Below are 20,596 nucleotides of genomic sequence, written 5' to 3' on the forward strand. Positions count from 1 at the left end.
GTGTAAATGTTTGCTCAATTTTGATTACAATGGTCTTGGTTCTTGTTCAAACAATTCGATAATTTCCACAAAAGGATGATCAAAATGTATAACTTTTGATCATCCTTTTGTGGAAATTATCGAATTGTTTGAAGTTTGATGTATATATCGACTTGTTGTTTATCAACTAACATTTGAATTAGACAGTCACGAGGGTGGTAAACAACTCTAACCACATTAATTACGACAGCTAATGCCGAGACTGATCTCGACTCTCAACTATAGACTGGAAACTCCCGCAACCAGGTCCCATTGTTACCTATTCTAGGGGTGAAATTCTGCTAACACAAAAACTCTTCGGTTTAGAATCTATGTGCGAATGAGTTGCGATTCATTAATTTCCACAGTTTTAAACGTTGAATTTGCCCTCCAAGCTTTTAGCAACCAAATATGAGTCACCTATTGTACAGCTAACTTTTTTTTTACCTGCTTGTTCTTTCTTTCCTTTGCAACTTGCTTAAAACTTGTATTTGCTATCATGTTTTGTGTATGTGATTTATATTTATCAAGCTTTATTATCAATCAATTCATCGTTCGAGATTATTGACTATTGATAAATAACTGATTAAAATGCAAATTCGAATTATACTATTACGCCATCACAGTGTTTTATTTTGCGTTCCTTCCTTACGATACTTCAGATCATAGCGTTGATTACAACAACTAACGTAAGGGGGCTCTGCCTTAGATGTTTGGTCACGTGCGACTTTTCGATTTGAAATTTAAGCGGGATCGGGTTTGCTTTTTGGAGGGAATAGCCATTCCGGGTGACCATTTTATTGTTAATATAGAGTTGTGCCACAGTGACGTAAAAGAAAAGCAGAATTTGACCCAAACTCGATAGATTTTTCCGGAAGGAGGGAATTGAGAGCAAGGTTGTTTATTTGTTGATGGTCCATGGATAATGGATATTGTTTTCTGATCTGTTTTCCTCCTCTTTGCAGCTTCTACAATTTATATTGCGCTCTTTCACTCAAGCGGAATCAAAAAATTACTTTTTTAACTTGGTGACTATCTCTATTCACAAGTTGCAAATAGAATTTCCGCGAACTACGTACTTACTTGATAGCAATAACTGCTTATTTATAAACTAGTTTTTTTTCCTCTGTTGTCAGTCTCAAGGTTTTAATTAACAGGCACGAAAAAGGTCCCCTTCCACAGTATACAATAACAATTTTCAAGGATCTATTATTAGTCCATCACGTCGTAAACAGCTAAAGATAATGACAGTAATTTTTAAACAGTACTCATTTGCAAAACAGTTAACACGCCACTAACCCGATAAGATATCTTGCTATCTTCGACGAAGTTGCAAGATTTTTTTTTTCGGGCCACGATCTACATTTCCACATCGAATCAGTAACCGATATCTCCATCTACATAAACATACAATTAAATATAATTTTCCCCAACGAAAAAACCGCGCTAATTGCGTAACCGACTGATAGAGTGCATCAGAAAAAAAAGGTACTAATCAATCCCCGATTTTCAGTCCGACGCAACTCGTTTCGAAGGTATGACCTTTTTTTGTGTGATGTGTGCGCCTTGTGTGGATGTGCGTTAATTACATGATTTAACTCGAACCGGTACATGGTAATTGCCCGAGATAGGCCTAGAAAAAATAACCTCGGCGATTTTTTTTAATCTTCCGCATTGGTAAATTATCGGCCTAGGCGTGTTAATTAGCTCGCTATAAGCGGAATTGACAGAATTTAAATGTAAAATTTGCAACCACAAAAAAGAGGAAATTAAGGTTTTTTTGCATCCCAAGTGGTCAGGTGTGCATTAGGTAACCCATTCGTTTATTTGTTGCTGCTGTAAGTAGTTTATATGTACGAAGCGACCCAGTGAAAGCGAAAGTAAAATTTCTTACGTGGTTTAATTTTTTTTAATTGTAATAGTTGGTGTGCTGATACTTAAAAGTGAGGAGCGGTTTTTGTGAGTTTCTTTATTATTTTTTTGCTTTAAACTACACGCTTGGACAGTCAGTCCACCAGTTATTGCTTAGGGTGTAGGTACACTGGAAATACCATTGAGCCCAATGCCGTAACAGTTGGGTGTAACGGGTACGAGCCTCTGGAAAACACTACACGTTTTTCAGTGGCGGATTTACCCTCAACTATAACAAGCACGTGTTTTGGGCCTATAATCTAAGAAATAAAACAAAAACTGTTAGTGCCTTAGTCTTGTCACGTGTCCTGAACAGTAGGTAGGTATACTTTTGTAGAACTAGGCGATGTTCAGAAGGATACAAAAGACTATTTCACTGAAAACTTAGGTTTTTCCGGATCTATTTATGCGCTTTCCACATGTCTTTCAAAGCATTTTAGGCTACTTTTCGAGATACATAACATATATACTACCAAAAACCTCAAATAAAAAGAATTTGGCCAAAATGTCCTTGGATCTTCTTCTTGAACGCATCCCAAAACCCTATATGTGGGGGGTGCGCCATGTATCAAATGTATACAATTACTTCTTCTTTGTCCTACCTCTGGTTAGTCTTCGTATATCTTAATTAAATCCAGGGTGTTTCTTAATATGTAATTATAGATTTCAGCTGTCAGTCAGTGATCTTCTTCTGACCTCTTAAGGAATAGGATAAAACGATAAATAATAATTCAATCTTTATCAAATTATCGGTTCTTATTTTCTTTGAGATATTTGTAGAGCTGATGGTCGCAAATCCTTAGCTCTCCAAGCGAATCTTAAATACCATACTTCATTATTTATTATCAGCCTGTTGTATTTAATTTCCGCTCTCACTCCTTTGTCTCTTGCCTTCTTCGTTTGCGATATTAACCTCCTTCTTTCCAGCAGCACATCCTTGAGATAATCCACGTTTATCCAGATATCCGTTTCTTTTAATTTATTTGTGCTCTGGAAGATCTTTGTTCTAACTCGCTCTTTATTCAACTTTACTAGTATTGGCCTTTTCTTTTGCTTCCCCTATCTGCTCCCTACTGCCGGTATCTATCCCTATTTTTTGCAGTAGAATCGTGACTTTTCCTCCTCCTCGTATCACTACACTTTTCTTTCTCACTTCTCTCTCTAACTGCTCTATTCTCACATCCTGCGTTTTTATAGTTTCTCTCAGCTTAACATTTTCCTCCTTCATTTGCTTTGACTCAACTAATACCGCGTCTAGTTTACTGCCTATTTGCCCTATCGCTCCCTCTAGACTCCAAAACATTTGCTCTATTTTCTCGGTTTTGCTCATGTTGACCGCTCTAAGGTAAGGTAGGTAAGGTAAGAATCTGTTGTTGCTTAATGAGGTTTCAAACCCTTTGAATTTTTTGTCGAAATTCTGACAGCGCCAATCGATAGCGCTGGTCGAGACCTTTCCAACGAGGGGTCGGTTAACGGTTTGTCAGAATTTTTGGTCGAAATTTTAAACCGTAATATCTCGAGAACGGTGCGTCGTAGATATGCCTTCCGACCCCTCGTTGGAAAGGTCTCGACCGGCGCTATCGACCTAGAATCCTCCATCATTTCAAACAGTTCCAAGATCGGGCTACTAGTTCAAAAGTTTTTGGCCCGAAAAAAAATTGTCTCAGATCGACCGGAAAAAAATATTTTCTTATAGAATGTGGCCTGTAGAATCCATAATTTCAAACAGTTCCAAGATCGCGCTACTAGGTCAAAAGTTACAGCCCTTTGAATTTTTTGTCGAAATTCTGACAGCGCCAATCGATAGTGCTGGTCGAGACCTTTCCAACGAGGGGTCGGAAGGTGTATCTGTGACGCACCGTTCTCGAAATATTACGGTAATATCTCGAGAACCTTTTCGATTACACATCTCAATTAAAAGTTATCGATTGGCGCTGTCAGAACTTTTGGTCGAAATTTCAAACCGGAATATCTCGAGAACGGCGCGTCGTAGATATGCCTTCCGACCCCTCGTTGGAAAGGTCTCGACCAGCGCTATCGATTGGCGCTGTCAGAATTTCGGCAAAAAATTCAAAAGGCGTAACGTTTTGATCTAGTACCGACCTTTGAACTGTTGTAAATTATGAATTCTACAGGCCACCATTCTATAAGAAATATTTTTTTCCGGTCGATCTGAGACAATTTTTTCGGGCAAAAAAAGCAGGTGTTCCTTTTTTACCTAAAGAATCGACTGCACGAAAATTTCTCGGGAAAAATTTTTCTTATATCTTGGTGCGTAGAAACCGTCATTTTTTTATAATAAATTTGTGCAGAAGCCACTTAACCAAAGCGATGTAAAATAACGCGTGTTGCCCGATTACGGAAAACGTTCTGTCAAATTGAAAACGCAAGCCGTTCGGAGGGATTTTGGTCCGGGGTTATTGCCCTGTACCGTCTTTCGTTAGATCCCTTTCCTACGCTCTTCCACATCGCTTTTTTTTATTAACGTGCCCCTTTTAATGCGTTCTTTTTTTACACCCCCTTCACGAACTTCTCTTCCTTTCCTTTCGCATTATTTTTATTATATGGGTCAAATTTGGTTGAGAATTCTTCCCATAATCATCATGCTCGCCTTACGCCCTCTTCGCCCGCTCTTTTAGCTCAATTCAACTCGTAACTTAGTGGTGGAGCTGTCTTCTTTCAATACCGCATGATGTATGCCTTGTAGTTCAATAGTAGAGCGGTGGGCTATAAAGCCAGAGGTCGGGTGTTCGAACCTTGGCGCGGTAAGAATTTTTCAGCTGTGGCAGAGATGGGGATTTCCTTAGACCAGTTTTTGCAAGATGCATTCCTCTCGTGGTTTCTTTAGCCCTGGACCCAATTATCATGTTAATTGGATCCGGAACGTTGTAGAACGGGTCGGCGAGGAGTCCCCCTTTCACTTACTTGGAGGCGAAGTCCCGGGATGGCCGGACTGGTAATGATGAAGTGAGCGGCTTCATAATCAGCAGCTGGCCTTTGATTCTGAAGTTTCTGGGAAATCTGGGTTTGATTTTGAGCTCGGGCGGTACTTCCGCCCGTCATCCTTACACCAGATACCTCCACCTCTTTTCTGCGTAGACCCAAGCGTTCAGCCGCCTCTTCGGTGACGAAGGACCTCTGGGATCCTTTGTCTAGCAGTGCTCTTAGACACTCCCATTCACCTTTTTGACGGCCCTGCACACTTGTGGATCTGGCGTGACAACCGCTCCCAGTGACTTTGCAATTCCAGTTGCTTTGTAATCGCCAGATTTTCTTCCGTTAGATTTCCTTCTCCTTCTGTGTCTGAAGGAGTAGCGCCGTTAATAGAAGCTCGTATGTTGTTGGCCACGGGAAAATCTGTAGCGCTTTTCATTCACTCTCACTGACTCGCTAAGTCACTAGGTAATGACTGACTCACTGACTATACTTACTGACTGTTCACTACTACTTTAAAGGATTCTTTCTAGATCTTCCGAAACTTACTACATATCTCTCTAGTCATTTTAAAACCTCTTAGCTCCGGACCATTAGACGTCGTGTTACCAAAAGAAATCGCCTAGGTTGTATTTCGAATACTCTGCAAAAGACCTCCAAAATTCTAGGAGCTGCTTTAGGGGTGGGCAAAAAACCTAAGCAGAGTAGAGGTCTGATGGGTTCGGGTTCGGCTCGCTCGGCAGCGGTATCAAAGCTATACCTTCCGCTCGTTTCGCAATAAAATAGACCTGTTATAAAATTCCCACGTTAAAGTAATAATTTGAAAAGCAGTGCCCGGCGAGCCGAAGGCGAGTTCGTCACAAACCTAGGCAGAGTAGAAGTCTGATGGGTCAAGTCAAACCTCTACTTTGTCTAGGTGTTAAAACTATCACTGTTGGCTGTTGCATGCTTTCGGCTCGTTCGGCAATAAAATATGCATTTCCCGCGTAAAAGAAAAACCCAGACATTGTAGAGGTCTGAAGGTTTAATCAAACCTCTACTCTGCCTAGGTTCGCGCCTGCACAATTTCATTAACCGACGATCGGTTTTTAGTACGATGACTTCTTCGGATGCAAACGAGTTGCCCTACGACGACAACGAAAACTTGGACTTCAACGGATACAAGCGAAACGGTTGCAAAACGGCAATAACCTACTTCCTTTACGCAATCACTTTGGGATTTCTAAGATTGTTCTTCCACTGGTTCCCCACCTGGCATCTGTACGCCACTCATTCCAAGTGCAGCTTGCGCGACGCCGATAAGGTGTTAATCACCGTAAGTTGCCCGCGTAATTTCGGGTCTTTCTCAAAATTGTTTTAGGACCTCTACCATTCCCTGTGCAAGATTTACTTCGTTGAAGAGGTCGAGTTCGTGACTTCGCCGGATAGGTAAGTTCTCGCCTTGTGGTGCGTTAGTTTGATCACTCCCTTGCAGAGGTCGCCCGTTGGTTGCCTACTTAGAGGATGGATCCGTGCACAGTAAGTTTGCCTTCGTACAAGTTTGCATAAACGTCTCTTCTCCGCAGAGAATCACCAGCTGCGGGTGGTACGGTGTAAGAAGCTGTGCTACGTTTGGAGTGGGACAGAGTCGAAATTCCTGAGGCTGGTAGGTTTGGATGTTGGGCAAAAGTGCGCGGATTATTACAGCTTTGCCGGTTACTCAGAGGACGAGAGGAACCTCAGGTGGATTACGACGACCGTTTGGCGACGAGGCTTGATGGGTTTGGTTTTCAGATTGGCAACGTACGGAGAAAACGATATTAACGTCCCATTGGATACAATTTTGAGCCTCTTCTTTCTGGAGGCGCTCACTCCGTTTTACTTCTTCCAGGTGTTTAGTTTAATTGTCTGGTTCCTGGATGAGTACTACTATTACGCCGTGGCTATCATCATAATGTCCGTGGTTGGAATTGCGACCTCCGTTTTGCAAACGAGAAAGGTGAGTCGGATTTCTTCCGCTTGGCTTCTCCAAGATGGCATTTTAGAATCAACAAAGCCTGAAAAATACGATCGCCTCCTGCGAAACGGTCTCAGTTCGCGCCAATGACGGAGCTTACCATCAGATACTTTCGCATCGGCTGGTTCCGGGTGACGTTATTGAGATACCATCGGGCGGATGCGTTATGCAATGTGACGCCGTTTTGGTAAACGGAAATTGCACAGTGAATGAAAGCATGCTTACAGGTGGACGACAGAATTGTCTAGCTCTAGCTTACCGTACCGAAAATTGCAGGGGAATCGATACCGGTCACCAAGACTCCAATTCCCAAAACGGGGGCGCTGTACAAAATCCAGGAGGACGCATTTCACACACTGTTTTCCGGCACGAAAGTGATACAAACGCGGGTACCTCCGGACCAGAAGGTGCTCGCCGTCGTGATACGCACCGGCTTCCTGACGAGCAAAGGGGAACTGGTGCGCGCCATACTCTTCCCGACACCAAGCGACTTTAAGTTCGACCAGGACAGCTACAAGGTTCTCATAGTGTTGGCCATTGTCGCGTTTATAGGGGCCATCTACACGGTCGTGTCAAAGGTAAAATTCCCCCACGCATCCACCGGCACTTTCTCTCCTCTGGACGATTTTTAGAGTACTAGATCAATTGAGGTCGGTTACATATTCCTTAAGGCACTCGATTTGATTACAGTCGTGATACCGCCCGCCCTACCTGCCACTATTACCATCGGGAAACTGTACGCGCTTCACCGCCTGAAGAAGAAGGAGATCTTTTGCATTAACTCCAAGGTGATTAATGTATCGGGAAGCGTCGACTGCATGTGCTTCGATAAGGTCAGTAGCAAGACGGTTTGCAAGCCTTTTGATTTCCATTTAGACAGGAACGTTAACCGAGGACGGTTTGGATATGTGGGGCGTGGTGGGTTGCGACGACCAGAAGTTGACCAAACCGCTTAGAGACGTAGACGCTTTGGCAAAGAGCTCCAAGTTGCTCCACGGAATGGCGACGTGCCACTCACTGACGATCATTGAGGACCGAATCATGGGTGATCCCTTGGATGAAAAGGTACAACGCGTTCTTTGAGTAAATTTTGAGTTACTCCTTGCAGATGTTCGAGTCAACCGGTTGGTGCTTGGAGGAAAACAGCACAACCCACACCGCCATGGTTAAGCACAACGTAAGCCCACGACTTAAAACCACTTTCACTAACTCACTGTTTAGGGAAACGAATTCGAAATCCTGCACAGATTTCCGTTCTCCTCCCGCTTGCAGCGCATGAGCGTAATATGCGCGAGTAGAAACTCCGACGCGCTTCAAGTCTTCTGCAAGGGCTCGCCGGAGATGATCTCGTCACTGTCCGTGGCCGGCTCCGTTCCGTGCGATCTTCGCGAGCAGCTTAAGACGTACACGAGGCACGGGTACCGAGTGATCGCGATGGGTTCACGAACGATTTCGAAAGATCGGGATATCGCCACCACCGAAAGGACCACCGTGGAATGTGACTTGTCGTTTGACGGCCTGATCATTTTCGAAAATCGAATCAAACCGGTAACGGCGGGCGTTATCAAGATGCTTAAAGATGCCCATATCAAGACCGTTATGATAACAGGTTTGTTTCGCTCTTCGAGCGCTTGTAGCCTAGCACGCGTTTCAGGTGACAACATGGAGACGGCTCTTAGTGTGGCAGTGGAGAGTGGAATAGTCGAGCGGGACGAAAACGTGGTTGTTGTAGATGTGGATCAGAGCGTTGATGGCGAGTTGCGTTTGCTGTATTCGGTCGAGGAGTCGTCTAAGTTAGACTCGTGCTTTAGTAACGATGTTATTCTGCCGATGTCCGCGCCTAATGTGCGTTACGCGATGTCCGGTGCCAGTTGGAAGCGAGTTCAAATGTATTTTCCTCAGTGCGTCGATGAACTTGTTCGGGAAGGGGTTGTGTTCGCCAGGATGTCCGGCCTGCAAAAGCAGCAAGTAATTCAGGAACTTAAAAAACAAGGATACTACACAGGTAAGGTTTCTGCGCACTCACACTGATCATTTACATATCGTGGTGCGCGTCATCACTGATGCAATCTCAAAAGTGATGTTTTTGTCACAAAATTTGGTTGTGTAAACGTAAAAACGCACTAGTGTCTAAAGATTGAATTTCGTAAATTTCCATCTAACCTTTTTACTTCTCCTTCATGAATGGCTCATACTCTACTCATGCCTATGTGTGCTTTGTTTGCAATACTTATCTTTTGCGTCTATTTTTCATGCTTTCTTTCCTTTTCATTCCTTATGCTTTTCTTTACGCGGAACTCTTTTAAGCCTCCTTTTTACTCACTTATTTGTTCTTCCTTTCCGCTTCTTTTTGAAACCTTGTTTATGCTTCTTATATCTTTCGCACCTTTTACCTTATCGTTCTTGTACGTTCGTTTCGTAATTTCCCTTTACTTTGCCCCTAATCTCTTCAGACACTCGGTTTTATCTTCTCTTCTTTGACGTCTGCTTCGAGTTCTTCTTTCTCGAAATTTGTTTAGGGTTTAGAAGGTTGTTAAAATCATAGGCAGAATAGATGTCAGACCTGTACTCTGCCTAGGCTTGTGCCGAACTCGCCTTTGGCTCGCTCAGCACTGCTTTTAACTTCGATTCGTACGACATTCAAATAGGCCTGTCATTAAACTTCTATGCAAAAGTGGTGTGTTTTAAAGTTTGGCACAAACCTAGGTGGCGTACATGTCTGATAGGGTAAATCAAACCTCTATTTTGCCTAGGTTTGTACCGAACTCGCCTTCGGTTCGCTCGGCACTGGTTTTAAAACTGGCATTAAAATAGGCATGTCTTTCAATTTCTATGCAAAAGTGCCGAGCGAGCCGAAGACGAGTTCGGCACAAACCTAGGCAGAGTACAAGTCTGATAGAGTAATTCAAACCTCTATTCGGCCTAGGTTTGGGCCGATCTCGGTTTCGGCTCGCTCGGCACTGGTTTTAAAACCTTTGCATGTCATTAAACTTATATGCAAAAGTGGTAGATTTAAACGCAATGCCGAGCGAGCTGAAGGCGAGTTCGGCACAAATCTAGGCAGCGTACAGGTCTGATAGGGTAATTCAAACATCTATTCTGCCTAGGCTTGTGCCGAACTCGCCTACGGTTCGCTCGGTACTGCTTTTAAAACTACCAATTTTGCATAGAAGTTTATTGACAGGTATATTTTAATGCCAAACGAGCTGAAGGTATCCAAAGTGATACTTTTAAAACCACTGCCGAGCGAGTCGAAGGCTACTTCGACACAAACCTAGGCAGAGTAGCGGTTTGACTTACCCTATCAGGTCTCTACTCCGCCTAGGTTGCTAAAAGACGGCGCCGTTTCCGAAAAAAACGGACCTTTACACAATCAGATCTCTACTCTGCCTAGGGTTGTACCGAACTCCACTTCGGCTCGTTTGGCACTACTTTTAAACCTATCACGTTTAGTGGAAGTTGAGTGACAACGCGCAGAAGAAATGCATAAGCGATGGTTTTAAAACCTAGACAGAGTGGAGGTTCGACTTACCCTATCAGACCTGTACTCTACCTAGGTTTGTCCCGAACTCGCCTTAGGCTCGCTCGGCACGTGCTTTATAAATAGACGGATTTGGTTGGTTCTAAAAAAAAACATTAAAGTGCCTTAGGGGATGCTTACGAATGGATCTAAAAGATTCTAGAATGTTTTGTCGCTCAGAGCAAACGAAAGCATTAAAAGCCTTCTGAGTCCTGCTAGGCCGTTTCTAGAGCTATGGTTCATTTACAGAAGGTCAAGGTACTTTCAAGGATTTTCAGGCACTCTGAAGAGCGCTTAACTGACTGGGACACTTTCGAATGCTCTACGCTTTAGGTCTTTAGTGCTTTCTAAAACAGTCTGGCGTTTCAAAATAACAATTACACTCATTCCTTCGCATTTTTTCCAGTTTAACCTCTTTCAAGTTCTCGAAACGCCGCTCCTCTTCGACTTTTATTTTATTTTTTTTCATTTTTTTTTTGTCTTTATTTTTGAGTGGGCGGGGTTTCAGCCAAGGCTGCTCTACCAACCCAACCCACTATACATTTACAAATATCCATGCCCGAACCCGGATTCGAACCAGGGACCCTAGCACCACAGTCCAGCTTTAACTGAACTGTGCCATACAGGCCGGCCCTTCGCGCCCTTACACGTGCTTTATGTTTTCCCGCTCCTTTTCGACTTTCGCGCACCTCCACTTTCTTGCTTCGTGTTTCTTCGGTCTCCACACACGGTTCTCCCGTGTGCCTGCCTCAAAATTCCTTCCTTTCTCCGCCATTTCTTTTTTTATGGCTTATTTCTTCATTCCTCTCGCGTTTTCTCCTTAGTTCTTCATTTACGTCGCATTCACACATCAGTGACTCTCTCTATTAGATTCTTTCCCTATTCTGAGCCACGCCTTCACCATCACCCATCCGAGTCATGCTTCTTTCAAGAAGTTGTGTGTCCTGCTGTCGCCTTCCTAATAGGCGGATCATTATCACCATTGCATACCGAGGGACGCACCATCACTGATGCAATCTCACACTGTTTGCTTTTAAAACGTACAACCGCTTAATTACAGGTATGTGCGGAGACGGAGCGAACGACTGTGGAGCACTGAAAACCTCTCACGTTGGAATATCGCTATCGAAAGAGGAGGCGAGCGTGGCATCTCCGTTTACAGCCAAGCAAAACGACATATCCTGCGTAGAGGAAGTGATCAGAGAGGGAAGAGCCGCCCTCGCGACCAGTATGGGCATCTTCAAATTCATGATATGCTACAGCATAACGCAATTCACCTCCGCAATTATACTTTACGGAATCGACGACAACCTGACCTCCCTGCAATTCTTATTCGTTGACATAGTGATCGTGCTCAACCTGATCTCCACGTTCGGCCGAACGAAACCGTCGAAAGGCGCCTTGAGTAAGGAACGCCTGGAGGGCGCCTTACTTAGTCTCACCTCCGTAAGCTCCATCATTTCGCAAATCCTATTTGTAATAATCTTCCAAGCGAGCGCCTACAATCTAATTCATACCTACTCCTGGTTCACGCCCTTCCACTTCGACCAAAACAATGTGCTCGCGTTGAGTAGCTACGAAAACTACGCCGTCTACGTAATGTCACTCTTCCAGTACATCATCATGATAATTGCGTTCTCGAAGGGCGAGCCGTACAGAAGAGCGATCTACACGAACAAGATATTATTCTGCGACGTTATACTGATGACAACAATTTGCTTATATATTCTCTTCTACCCCGCTAACTGGGTAAAGACAGTTTTGGACTTGAAGGTGCCCCCCGGCTACAACTTCAACCTTGTCGTCTTAGCCTTCGCCATCGCAAACTTTATCTGCGCGTTTATAGCAGAAGATTTGATCGTGGGGTACGTTCTGGCAAAGAAGGTATACCCGAAACTGTACCAGCTATTCAGAAGAAGGGCCAAGTGTTCAAACAAAGCAGCTAGCAATGATTACAAAGTTGAGAAGAGCAATGGGTTTATAAATAGGGCGTATAACACCTTCGACGGCGAAACATAGTCGTTCGAACTCACCTCGTGATTGATGAACTTCTATTATATTAGCCAGTTTGCACACAGGGTTATTTATTTTTTGATGTAAATAGATAGCAAATAGAATTTTGTACATAGCGTAGCTACCCTTTGAAATAAATTTTTTATCTACCGTCTTTGTTCTTTAAAAAGTATAAAGCGTATGTATGTAGTTGTCCCAGTGCAAGAAACGACACCTATCGGTTTAAAGAGGGAACTAGAGAAGCCGCAATGAGGAACATCGTGTAATTTTGCTGTCTTGACTACCTGCGCAGTGACCGCGTTGGAGTTCACTAAGGCAGTCGGAAGAGATATGACCGGATTTTTCGCACTTTAAGCACTACACGGTCCGGACATGGTCTTGTATATGGCAACGACGGCTAACCAAGATTTGCTTGCGTACGGCACCGTCGCACTCAAGCATCCGCGCGGGCCAAGCTAGACCATCACCTTCAAGGATTTGTCCGCCAAGTAGAGGACTTCCTCGGCAGCAAAATGTTCACTTTCGTGGACAAGTTTCGATTCGACCACTACCTCTGGTTTCAGTACGTGGCATTTCGGATCTTTTAGAAACTGTACCTTTGGAGGTTGATATCGGTTTCTTAAGGCTGAGGGTCTCGACATCAAAGGAAAGTTTAGAGGACGTCGCTTAAAGGGGGCCCTCCATGGGAATAGGGTGACTCGATGCCACTCTGCTGCTAAACACTACTGAGGTACACCAACATAAGGGTTCCATACACAGGAAACTTACTACTGCTAGGTAGACTGCTTATGCTTCATTGCCCGCCATTCACCATGGGGAGGTAGGGGGCTATAGTTCCGTGAGGGTTTGTGCCCTTAGAACAACTTCCAATGCACTGAAAACTACTGAACAATAACAAAAATTCTAAATCGAAAATCGAAAGATTTATTCGCACTTCAAGAGGTGGTGAGAGGAGCTATGAAGGAAGGAAACTAGAACGAATCCTGAAGGAACGGGAACTGGGCCGAATGATTAGAGCTAGGATGTCTGAGTGGGGCGTCAAGAAAATGTAAAAACGGCGTGGAGATTTGTGCCAAAGTAAAAGAAAAAAGGAGAAGTATGCTCAAATATGGAGGTGCAAAGATAAATTATAAGGTAGGCTTAAAGTGGACGTGAAGAAAAAGTTACAGAACAAAAAGGATTTGAAGGAAATGTGAAGAGTAGGCTTCTGATACTCGTCCCTCGCAGTGTTTCACTACCTCTTCACGCTTTTCTCACGTCTTCTTCTTCACGTCACGTCCTTCATGACCACTGCAGGTTTCGTTTATGTTTCTTTCACGTTTTTCTTGTGAATTCTTATCGTCTATTTCTAGTGCCTGTGTGTAGTGTTTCCTTCTTGCCTTTAAATCACCTTATAAGCGCTTTCTTTACACGTCAGTTGCACTTTCTTCACGCTTCCTTCGCATAAATGTCTCTTTTCACGCCTTTGTCACGCCCCCTTTCACCATTATCACGTTTCATGTGTATATTTTCCATTTGTTTCCCTTCTTATGTTTTCTTTACGCGTTCTTCACATCTTCTTCATACTTCCTAGGTATTTTCTTCACGCTCTGACGTCCTTTTCCACTTGCTTCACACCTTTATTCCGCTTACTACGCTTTTTTCCACTTACTTCATTCTCGTTTCCCGTGTTTTCTTCCTCCTTTACGCCATCTTCATGTCTATTCGGCTTTTTAGCGCATTTCCACAAAAATTAAAAAAAAATGCGCTATTGTGGCCACTTTGTCCGTCCGTCCGTCCGTCCGTCCGCTCGTTTTGCGACGCTACTAGTTCTTTATCTTAAGAGCCATTGTTCTACTTTTTTCGCTATTTGGTTCGTTATGGTGTCGAGTCTTGTTACATGTACCAAGGAAGGAATTTTTTCTGTACCGCTTACAAAAAAAGTTATTGTAAAAAAAACAAAAAACCGTTTTTTACATGTTCCATACTTTTACACTTTTGCCGTTTATTAACGATCCTAGAGATCGTTTATAATTTTGCATTGCTATCTGTCGCCTGCCGATTGGTCTCTCCGTCTGTTCCTTTGTCTGTCTGTCCATCTATCTGTCGGTGTGAACGATAACTTTGTTTAGAAATGTTCGATCGCTTTTACATCTCCGTTAGTTATGAACTGAATTGCATGAAATTCAATATGGGCATAGCTTTAGCCATATAATACGCAATGCCCAAAGTTGAATCGAATCGATTCAAAATTCACAGTGCCCTTTTCGCATCTCGACCATTTATAAACCGAATTGCAAACTTTTTTACTTATAACAGTATTTGAATGAAATTTGATACATAGGCACTTGGGATAAAGGAAAATCAAACGCCAATTTCAAAATTTGTTTTTGCGCATGCGCAGTGCCAACTTTTTTATTTATGGAAGAATTTAAACGAAATTTGATACATAAGCACTTCGAATAAAGGAAAATCAAACGCCAATTTCAAATTTGGTTTTGCGCATGCGCAGTGCCAACTTTTTTATTTATGGAAGAATTTAAACGAAATTTGATACATAGGCACTTGGGATAAAGGAAAATCAAACGCCAGTTTCAAAATTTGGCTTTGCGCATGCGCAGTGCCAACTTTTTTATCTATGGAACCATTTAAGTGAAATTTGATACTTAGGCGCTTGGAACAAACGAAAATCTAACATTAGTGTTAAAATTTAGGTTTGCACATGCGCAGTTCCAACTTTCTTATTTAGAAAAGCATTGAAATGAAATTCTTCTCATAAACTGGAATTGAAGTAGCACGTCAAAAATGGATTGCCCATGTGCAACGCTATCTTTCATATTTGTGGCCGGATTTTTACGATTTTAATAGAAGTTGCATCTTACAAATGGGAAATGAATGCAAGTGGAAATGCGCTTTATGTAAATCGTTTACGATTACTTTTTAACTTGTTCACATATTCGACACGTTTGTTTGGCATCTCCCTCACACTTGGGCGTCTTTTACGATTCATTTACGCCCGCTGCACGCCTAATTCACTCTTCACTCACTGTATTCCGCTTTCCCCTTTTAGCGTTCTTCACATCCATTACTTGTACCTATATCATCTTTCCTTCCCTGTGGCAGCACTCTCCGCTTTAGGTCTCATTCGTACCCTCTTCACGCCTCTTTCACTTTTCTTTTGCAACATCTCCACGCCTCTTTCGCGCATTCTTACTCTTGCAGAGTACGCTGCTTTCGTATTTACCTCTCTGCTACAGTTACTCTTTACCTCTTTTTTCGTGCCTTCTTTGCACATTCTTCCTCTCCTGCCTCCTGTCTCCTGCCTGCTTCACACTTCTCTCACGTGTGTCTCTCTTTCCAGATGGCGAACCTTATCGACAAGGAGTGGACGAAGCCCCGAGGAATAGCTACCCCGGTCCACCGTTTAGGGGATGTGTCGCTAGCGGGTGGGGGTGTCGCCAGTCATGCTCATCATGTCCCCCTATGGGCCTCGGCCCGGTTTCATGACAGGGTTCCCCCAATACGTGCAGCCACCGACCATCCGCCGTAAATTAGAGAGCAGCCTCCATTATTCGATGCGGCGCCGTTGGAGCCGATTGGCGAGGAGTAACTATGACTCTCTCAATGTCACATTCCATACGCTGCTTTGTTTGCAAATATTTCAATTAAAAAACAAATTCTCTTAAAAATTTATTTAACGTACCATAATTGGGCAATTTGCATTTTTTGTTTGTGCAACAAATTTCAAAGGCGAATCTAACTTCGACTTTAATTAAATGACGCAATTCCATCGGGTACCTTTACGGCCTCAAGACCTGAGATGCAGGTAAATTTCCCGTTAGCAGTCACCCTTCATTTACAAGTGCTTGATTTGTTTAGCCCAGTGCCGAAATATTCGTCAAAGAGCCCGAGGAGAAAAGCATAGGGTTTCCAGGGCGCTTAGTAGAAAATCTGCAAGATGCCATAAACGAAATGCTTAAGCGTAATGAAGGGACGCTCAAGACCTGCAGGTACGTCATCTTGAACGTCGCACTTGTGAGCTACTTTGCCTTGGCGACCTACTACTTTATTGAATTCTCCAGTAAGTGCTCTTGGTTAGGAAAACTGTAAGCTAGACGGATTGTTCCAGATGATACCCTGGAGAGCACGACGTGCACAGGTTACGGTTTTCTGATGATCATCTTCATCCTCGTTTACTTTGGTGTCGCATACTCTTTGATTATAAAGCCGATCATCAATCGAATAGACACAGGAAGGATTTCAAATTTGCTCTCAAATCGGTGAGTATTTTCGCGACTTTCAAGCACCATCATCTTTTGGGATCCAGAGCCGTAACAATTGCCACCCCCCTGGCCATTGCCGTAGCAATCGGCGTGTATCTGGCCATCGATACCAGTGATAACCGACAACGGCTGGTTCCGCTACTTGGACTCTTCGTCTTCTTGCTGTTCGGTTTTCTGTTCAGTAAACACCCAAGACAGGTAAGTGGAAAACTTGGTGCTTTTCTGACGCAATGGCTATAGATCAAGTGGAGGCCAGTTGTCTGGGGTCTGATCTTACAATTCGTTTTGGGTCTGCTCACCATCAGATGGGATGTCGGCAGGGGCATCTTCGAGTGTTTGGGCAATAAAACAGCCACGTTTATGGGGTACGCTGCTCCTGGTTCCGCGTTCGTCTACGGGGATTTTTTGATTTATCAAGAGGCCGTGTTTTTCTTTCGTGTTGGTGATTGTGTTCTTAATCCCATTGCTCAGTTTATACATTTCAGGCGCTGTCCACGGTATTCTTTTTAGCTTATCTGATTAACGTCTTGTACCACTACGGGATCATGCAAAAGATCGTCGGTAGTTTGGGCGAACTTTTACAGGCGGTTATGGGTACCACGATCTGCGAGAGCGTTATCAGCGTGGCAAACATTTTCTTGAGCATGGTGAGTTCACCCCAAGCTTAGAGAGTATGGTTAACGACCGGTTTTGAACAGATTGACTCACCTCTGATCCTGAAACCGTATCTCGAAGAACTGACCGTTTCGGAAATTCACGCGATGATGACGAGCGGATTTGCTTCAATCGCAGGCACCCTACTCGCAGCTTACATGTCCGCCGGAGCAGAAGCCTCCCACTTAATTACTGCGAGCGTGATATCCGCCCCTGCTGCGCTATGCTACAGCAAACTCGTCTACCCCGAAACCGAAGAGGTCACTGCAACGAAAGAGACCATCCAGCTACTCAAGACGTAAGTGTACCCTTTGTGAACGTGGTAATCCGTTGTTGCTTTCAGAGAGTACACTTCACCTTTTGACGCTGCATGCAACGGAACGGCGACGGCAGTCGAGCTAGTCTTACGAACCGCGGCGAACCTCATCGCGTTTATTTCCGCAATCCAGTTGACAAACGGCCTCCTTTCCTGGATGGGCATTTTGCTTGGTGAGTTACTCTTCTGGCACCTCCTCGAATAAAACCGATCCTTAGGGTTCCATGGCGATAATGCTTGGACGCTCGAAACCACCGCCAGTTACGTATTCATGCCGGTTATGTTTATCCTCGGCGTACCTTGGGATGAATGCCAATCGGTCGCCAGGATGATCGGAATTAAAACCATGGCCAACGAGTTTTTGGCCTTTAGAGAAATGGGCCGGGTGACTTTGAGGGTGAAGTCAATTTGGCCGCTTCCGTTGTACTAATTGTATCTTGCAGAAGCGCACCAAAGTGATAGCCACTTACGCCATCTGTGGGTTTTCCAATCCTGGAGCAATTGGAGTTACCATTTCCACGCTTTCCTTGCTGATGCCTAAGAAGAAGAGCGCCATAACATCGACGGTTTTTAGAGCTGTCGTTGCCGGAGAAATATCTTCTTTTATGACCGCGTGTATAGCGGCGTTATTGATACCGGACCATTTACTTTGAGGGTTGTAGTTTGATGTCGTTACTAAAATAGTCTAACTCAATTATTCCGTCATCAGATTCCTCTGAACTGACTGCTGGTAGTGTCTATCCTTTGTCCAAGTTGGTAGAAATATAAGATATGGGATAATTATGAGTTTCAATTAACGATCTAAAAAGGGTCTAACAAACTCTGCAGGCTAGCGGAACTACCTGGGAAAGGCTCCATAAAGATCATGGAAAGCCTTTGATTTGCTTTATCCAAAATCTTCCATTTTTCTGGAGTAGTATGCAGAGATTTTTAGGGACTTTCAAAAGCTCTGGAAAAAACCTAACGCTTTGGAACAGACTTGGGAACACCGGGGAGAGAGCCCGGCTTTTTTTAAACTGGCTAGGATTACACTTTATTCCAACTTTGGAAAGGTCGTTAAGTACTTTGCATAGATTCCTAGGCCATTTTTAAAATTCTTCTCTCTCTTTCTAGATATTCCTCAAATGGAGCTAAGGGGGCGCAAAAAACTCTGAAGATGGAATAAAGATCTCTGGAAAAGATTCCAGATGCTCCGCCCCTGAGCTTCTCTCTTTTTTTGCAACTGATTTAGGTGCGCTTCCTCTCTTCTACACTTTTTTTGTGCCTCCCTTTCATTCCTTCATTCGCGCTTTCTTACAATTTTTAGTATTTTTTCGGACATCCTTTTCTCCCGCTTTGTGTTTCTATATATGCATTCCTCTTCTTACCTAGTTTACTCCTTCGCGACGTGTCTTTTGCACCTTGCACCTTTTTCGATCTTGATCTGCATTTTTTGCTTCTTAGGCATCCATTTAGCCATCATTCTACGCCTTCTTTGCGGTTGCCGGTTCTGTTACACCTCCTTCGCGTCGGATTCACTCCTCCTTTACTATTTCGGCAGGTTTCGTTTGTTTCCTTCATCTGCATCACGTTTCCTTTTTTCTTTTCACTCGTTCTGTCGTCCTCTGCCTCATTTGCGTCTTTTTCACTCTTCCGTCACGCCCGTGTCAGAGTTCTTAACCTACGTCTGCTTCGCGGCTTTGTCACATCTCATTTACAACTGGCTACGTGTCCAGGTCGAGTAGATTTCTCAGTGGAAAGGTTTCTAGAACCTTTTACGACTCCGTTCTCTTTCCTTTTCTAATCACCCCTTGTCCTTGTCGCATTCTTGCTTCCTTCTTCACGCTCTTCATTAGCACGCCTTGACCACGTCTTGATTTTAGCTTTTCAGGTTTAATTTGCGGTTTCTTGACATTTGTTTCTTGTTACCTTCACCCTTTTCAGCCTCCTTGGCATCTACTATACATACATTTTTTTCACGCCTTTTTCACACCCGTTTCAGTCTTCCTTGCCCTTTTCACGTGTGCCCTGCCCATCGCGTCTTATACACATCGTTTTCCACTGACTTTTCGTGTATTCTTCATGACTATGCTACATGCAGCTTCTGCCCTTAGCACTCCTTCTTCTCTTGATCTTTACACGTTTCTCTCGTTCCCTTTTCATTATTTCCGCATGTATCGCATTTTTGGCACCTTCTTCACTTCTGCTTCGCGCCTTGATGCCCCCTTCCTTCTTCTACTGTTTTTTGCCTCATTCACGTCTGATTCGCTCGTTTTTCTTATAGAATGTGGCCTGTAGAATCCATAATTTCAAACAGTTCCAAGATTGGGCTACTAGTTCAAAAGTTACAGCCCTTTGAATTTTCTTTCGAAATTGGTTTCTAAGTCTATAACTTTTGATTGAGAAGTCTGATCGAAAAAGTACGAATTGTTTTGGATTCTACGCACCAAAATTAATAAGAAAAAGTGTTTTCCCGAGAAATTTTGGTGTAGTCAATTTTTGGTAAAAAAGGAAGGTTATACACTGCCTTTTTTTGAGCCCCGAAAAAAAAATTGTCTCAGATCGACCCGGAAAAAAATTTTCTTATGGAATGTGGCCTGTAGAATCCATATTTTCAAACAGTTCCAAGATTGGGCTACTAGTTCAAAAGTTACAGCCCTTTGAATTTTTTTTCGAAATTGGTTTCTAGTCTATAACTTTTGATTGAGAAGGCTGATCGAAAAAGTACGAATTGATTTGGATTCTACGCACCCAAATTAATAAGAAAAAGTGTTTTCCCGAGAAATTTTGGTGTAGTCGATTTTTGGTAAAAAAAAGGAAGGTTAATCATTGCCTTTTTTTGAGCCTCGAAAAACAAATTGTCTCAGATCGATCCGGAAAAAAATTCTTACAGAATGGTGGCCTGTAGAATCCATAATTTCAAACAGTTCCAAGATTGGGCTACTAGTTCAAAAGTTACAGCCCTTTGAATTTTTTTTCGAAATTGGTTTCTA

The 20,596-nt window shown here is 43.3% G+C and overlaps 2 protein-coding genes across 9 annotated transcripts; both read left to right on the top strand.

Moving 5' to 3' along the window:
- The first annotated feature begins 1,323 nt into the window (after positions 1 to 1,323).
- Positions 1,324 to 12,546, top strand: LOC116161256 (probable cation-transporting ATPase 13A3). 7 transcript variants are annotated; one of them, XM_031474546.1, is made up of 14 exons: positions 1,324 to 1,553; positions 5,956 to 6,178; positions 6,224 to 6,291; positions 6,338 to 6,381; positions 6,429 to 6,585; positions 6,637 to 6,841; positions 6,888 to 7,086; positions 7,136 to 7,437; positions 7,492 to 7,692; positions 7,736 to 7,924; positions 7,968 to 8,036; positions 8,081 to 8,468; positions 8,514 to 8,864; positions 11,440 to 12,546. In XM_031474546.1, the coding sequence occupies exons 2-14, from the start codon at positions 5,960 to 5,962 to the stop codon at positions 12,396 to 12,398; spliced, it is 3,351 nt and encodes a 1,116-aa protein (XP_031330406.1). In that variant the 5' UTR covers positions 1,324 to 1,553; positions 5,956 to 5,959; the 3' UTR covers positions 12,399 to 12,546. The 7 variants fall into 7 exon arrangements, with proteins under 7 accessions (XP_031330406.1, XP_031330410.1, XP_031330407.1 ...); XM_031474550.1 differs by having other exon boundaries at positions 1,324 to 1,506; XM_031474547.1 differs by having other exon boundaries at positions 1,539 to 1,632.
- Positions 12,547 to 16,127: 3,581 nt separating this feature from the next.
- On the top strand, positions 16,128 to 18,421 carry LOC116161831 (solute carrier family 28 member 3-like). Of its 2 annotated transcripts, XM_031475302.1 has the most exons (11): positions 16,128 to 16,197; positions 16,251 to 16,452; positions 16,501 to 16,651; positions 16,699 to 16,852; positions 16,895 to 17,092; positions 17,140 to 17,301; positions 17,353 to 17,606; positions 17,652 to 17,797; positions 17,843 to 18,021; positions 18,068 to 18,279; positions 18,334 to 18,421. In XM_031475302.1, exons 1-10 carry the CDS (start codon positions 16,192 to 16,194, stop codon positions 18,275 to 18,277), a joined length of 1,662 nt encoding a protein of 553 aa, XP_031331162.1. In that variant the 5' UTR covers positions 16,128 to 16,191; the 3' UTR covers positions 18,278 to 18,279; positions 18,334 to 18,421. The 2 variants fall into 2 exon arrangements, with proteins under 2 accessions (XP_031331162.1, XP_031331161.1); XM_031475301.1 differs by having other exon boundaries at positions 18,068 to 18,404.
- Positions 18,422 to 20,596: the final 2,175 nt, after the last annotated feature.

Source organism: Photinus pyralis, unplaced genomic scaffold (genome assembly GCF_008802855.1).
Source record: "Photinus pyralis isolate 1611_PpyrPB1 unplaced genomic scaffold, Ppyr1.3 Ppyr1.4_LG10, whole genome shotgun sequence".
NCBI classification, from domain to species: domain Eukaryota; kingdom Metazoa; phylum Arthropoda; class Insecta; order Coleoptera; family Lampyridae; genus Photinus; species Photinus pyralis.

Coding starts and splice junctions, on each gene's coding strand:
- LOC116161256 (XM_031474546.1), top strand. CDS start 5,960: ATGACTTCTTCGGATGCAAACGAGTTGCCCTACGACGACAACGAAAAC. Junction 7,087..7,135: donor GAATGAAAGCATGCTTACAG/GTGGACGACAGA, acceptor CGAAAATTGCAG/GGGAATCGATACCGGTCACC. Junction 8,469..8,513: donor CAAGACCGTTATGATAACAG/GTTTGTTTCGCT, acceptor CACGCGTTTCAG/GTGACAACATGGAGACGGCT.
- LOC116161831 (XM_031475302.1), top strand. Junction 16,453..16,500: donor CTACTTTATTGAATTCTCCA/GTAAGTGCTCTT, acceptor GGATTGTTCCAG/ATGATACCCTGGAGAGCACG. Junction 16,853..16,894: donor TCAGTAAACACCCAAGACAG/GTAAGTGGAAAA, acceptor CAATGGCTATAG/ATCAAGTGGAGGCCAGTTGT.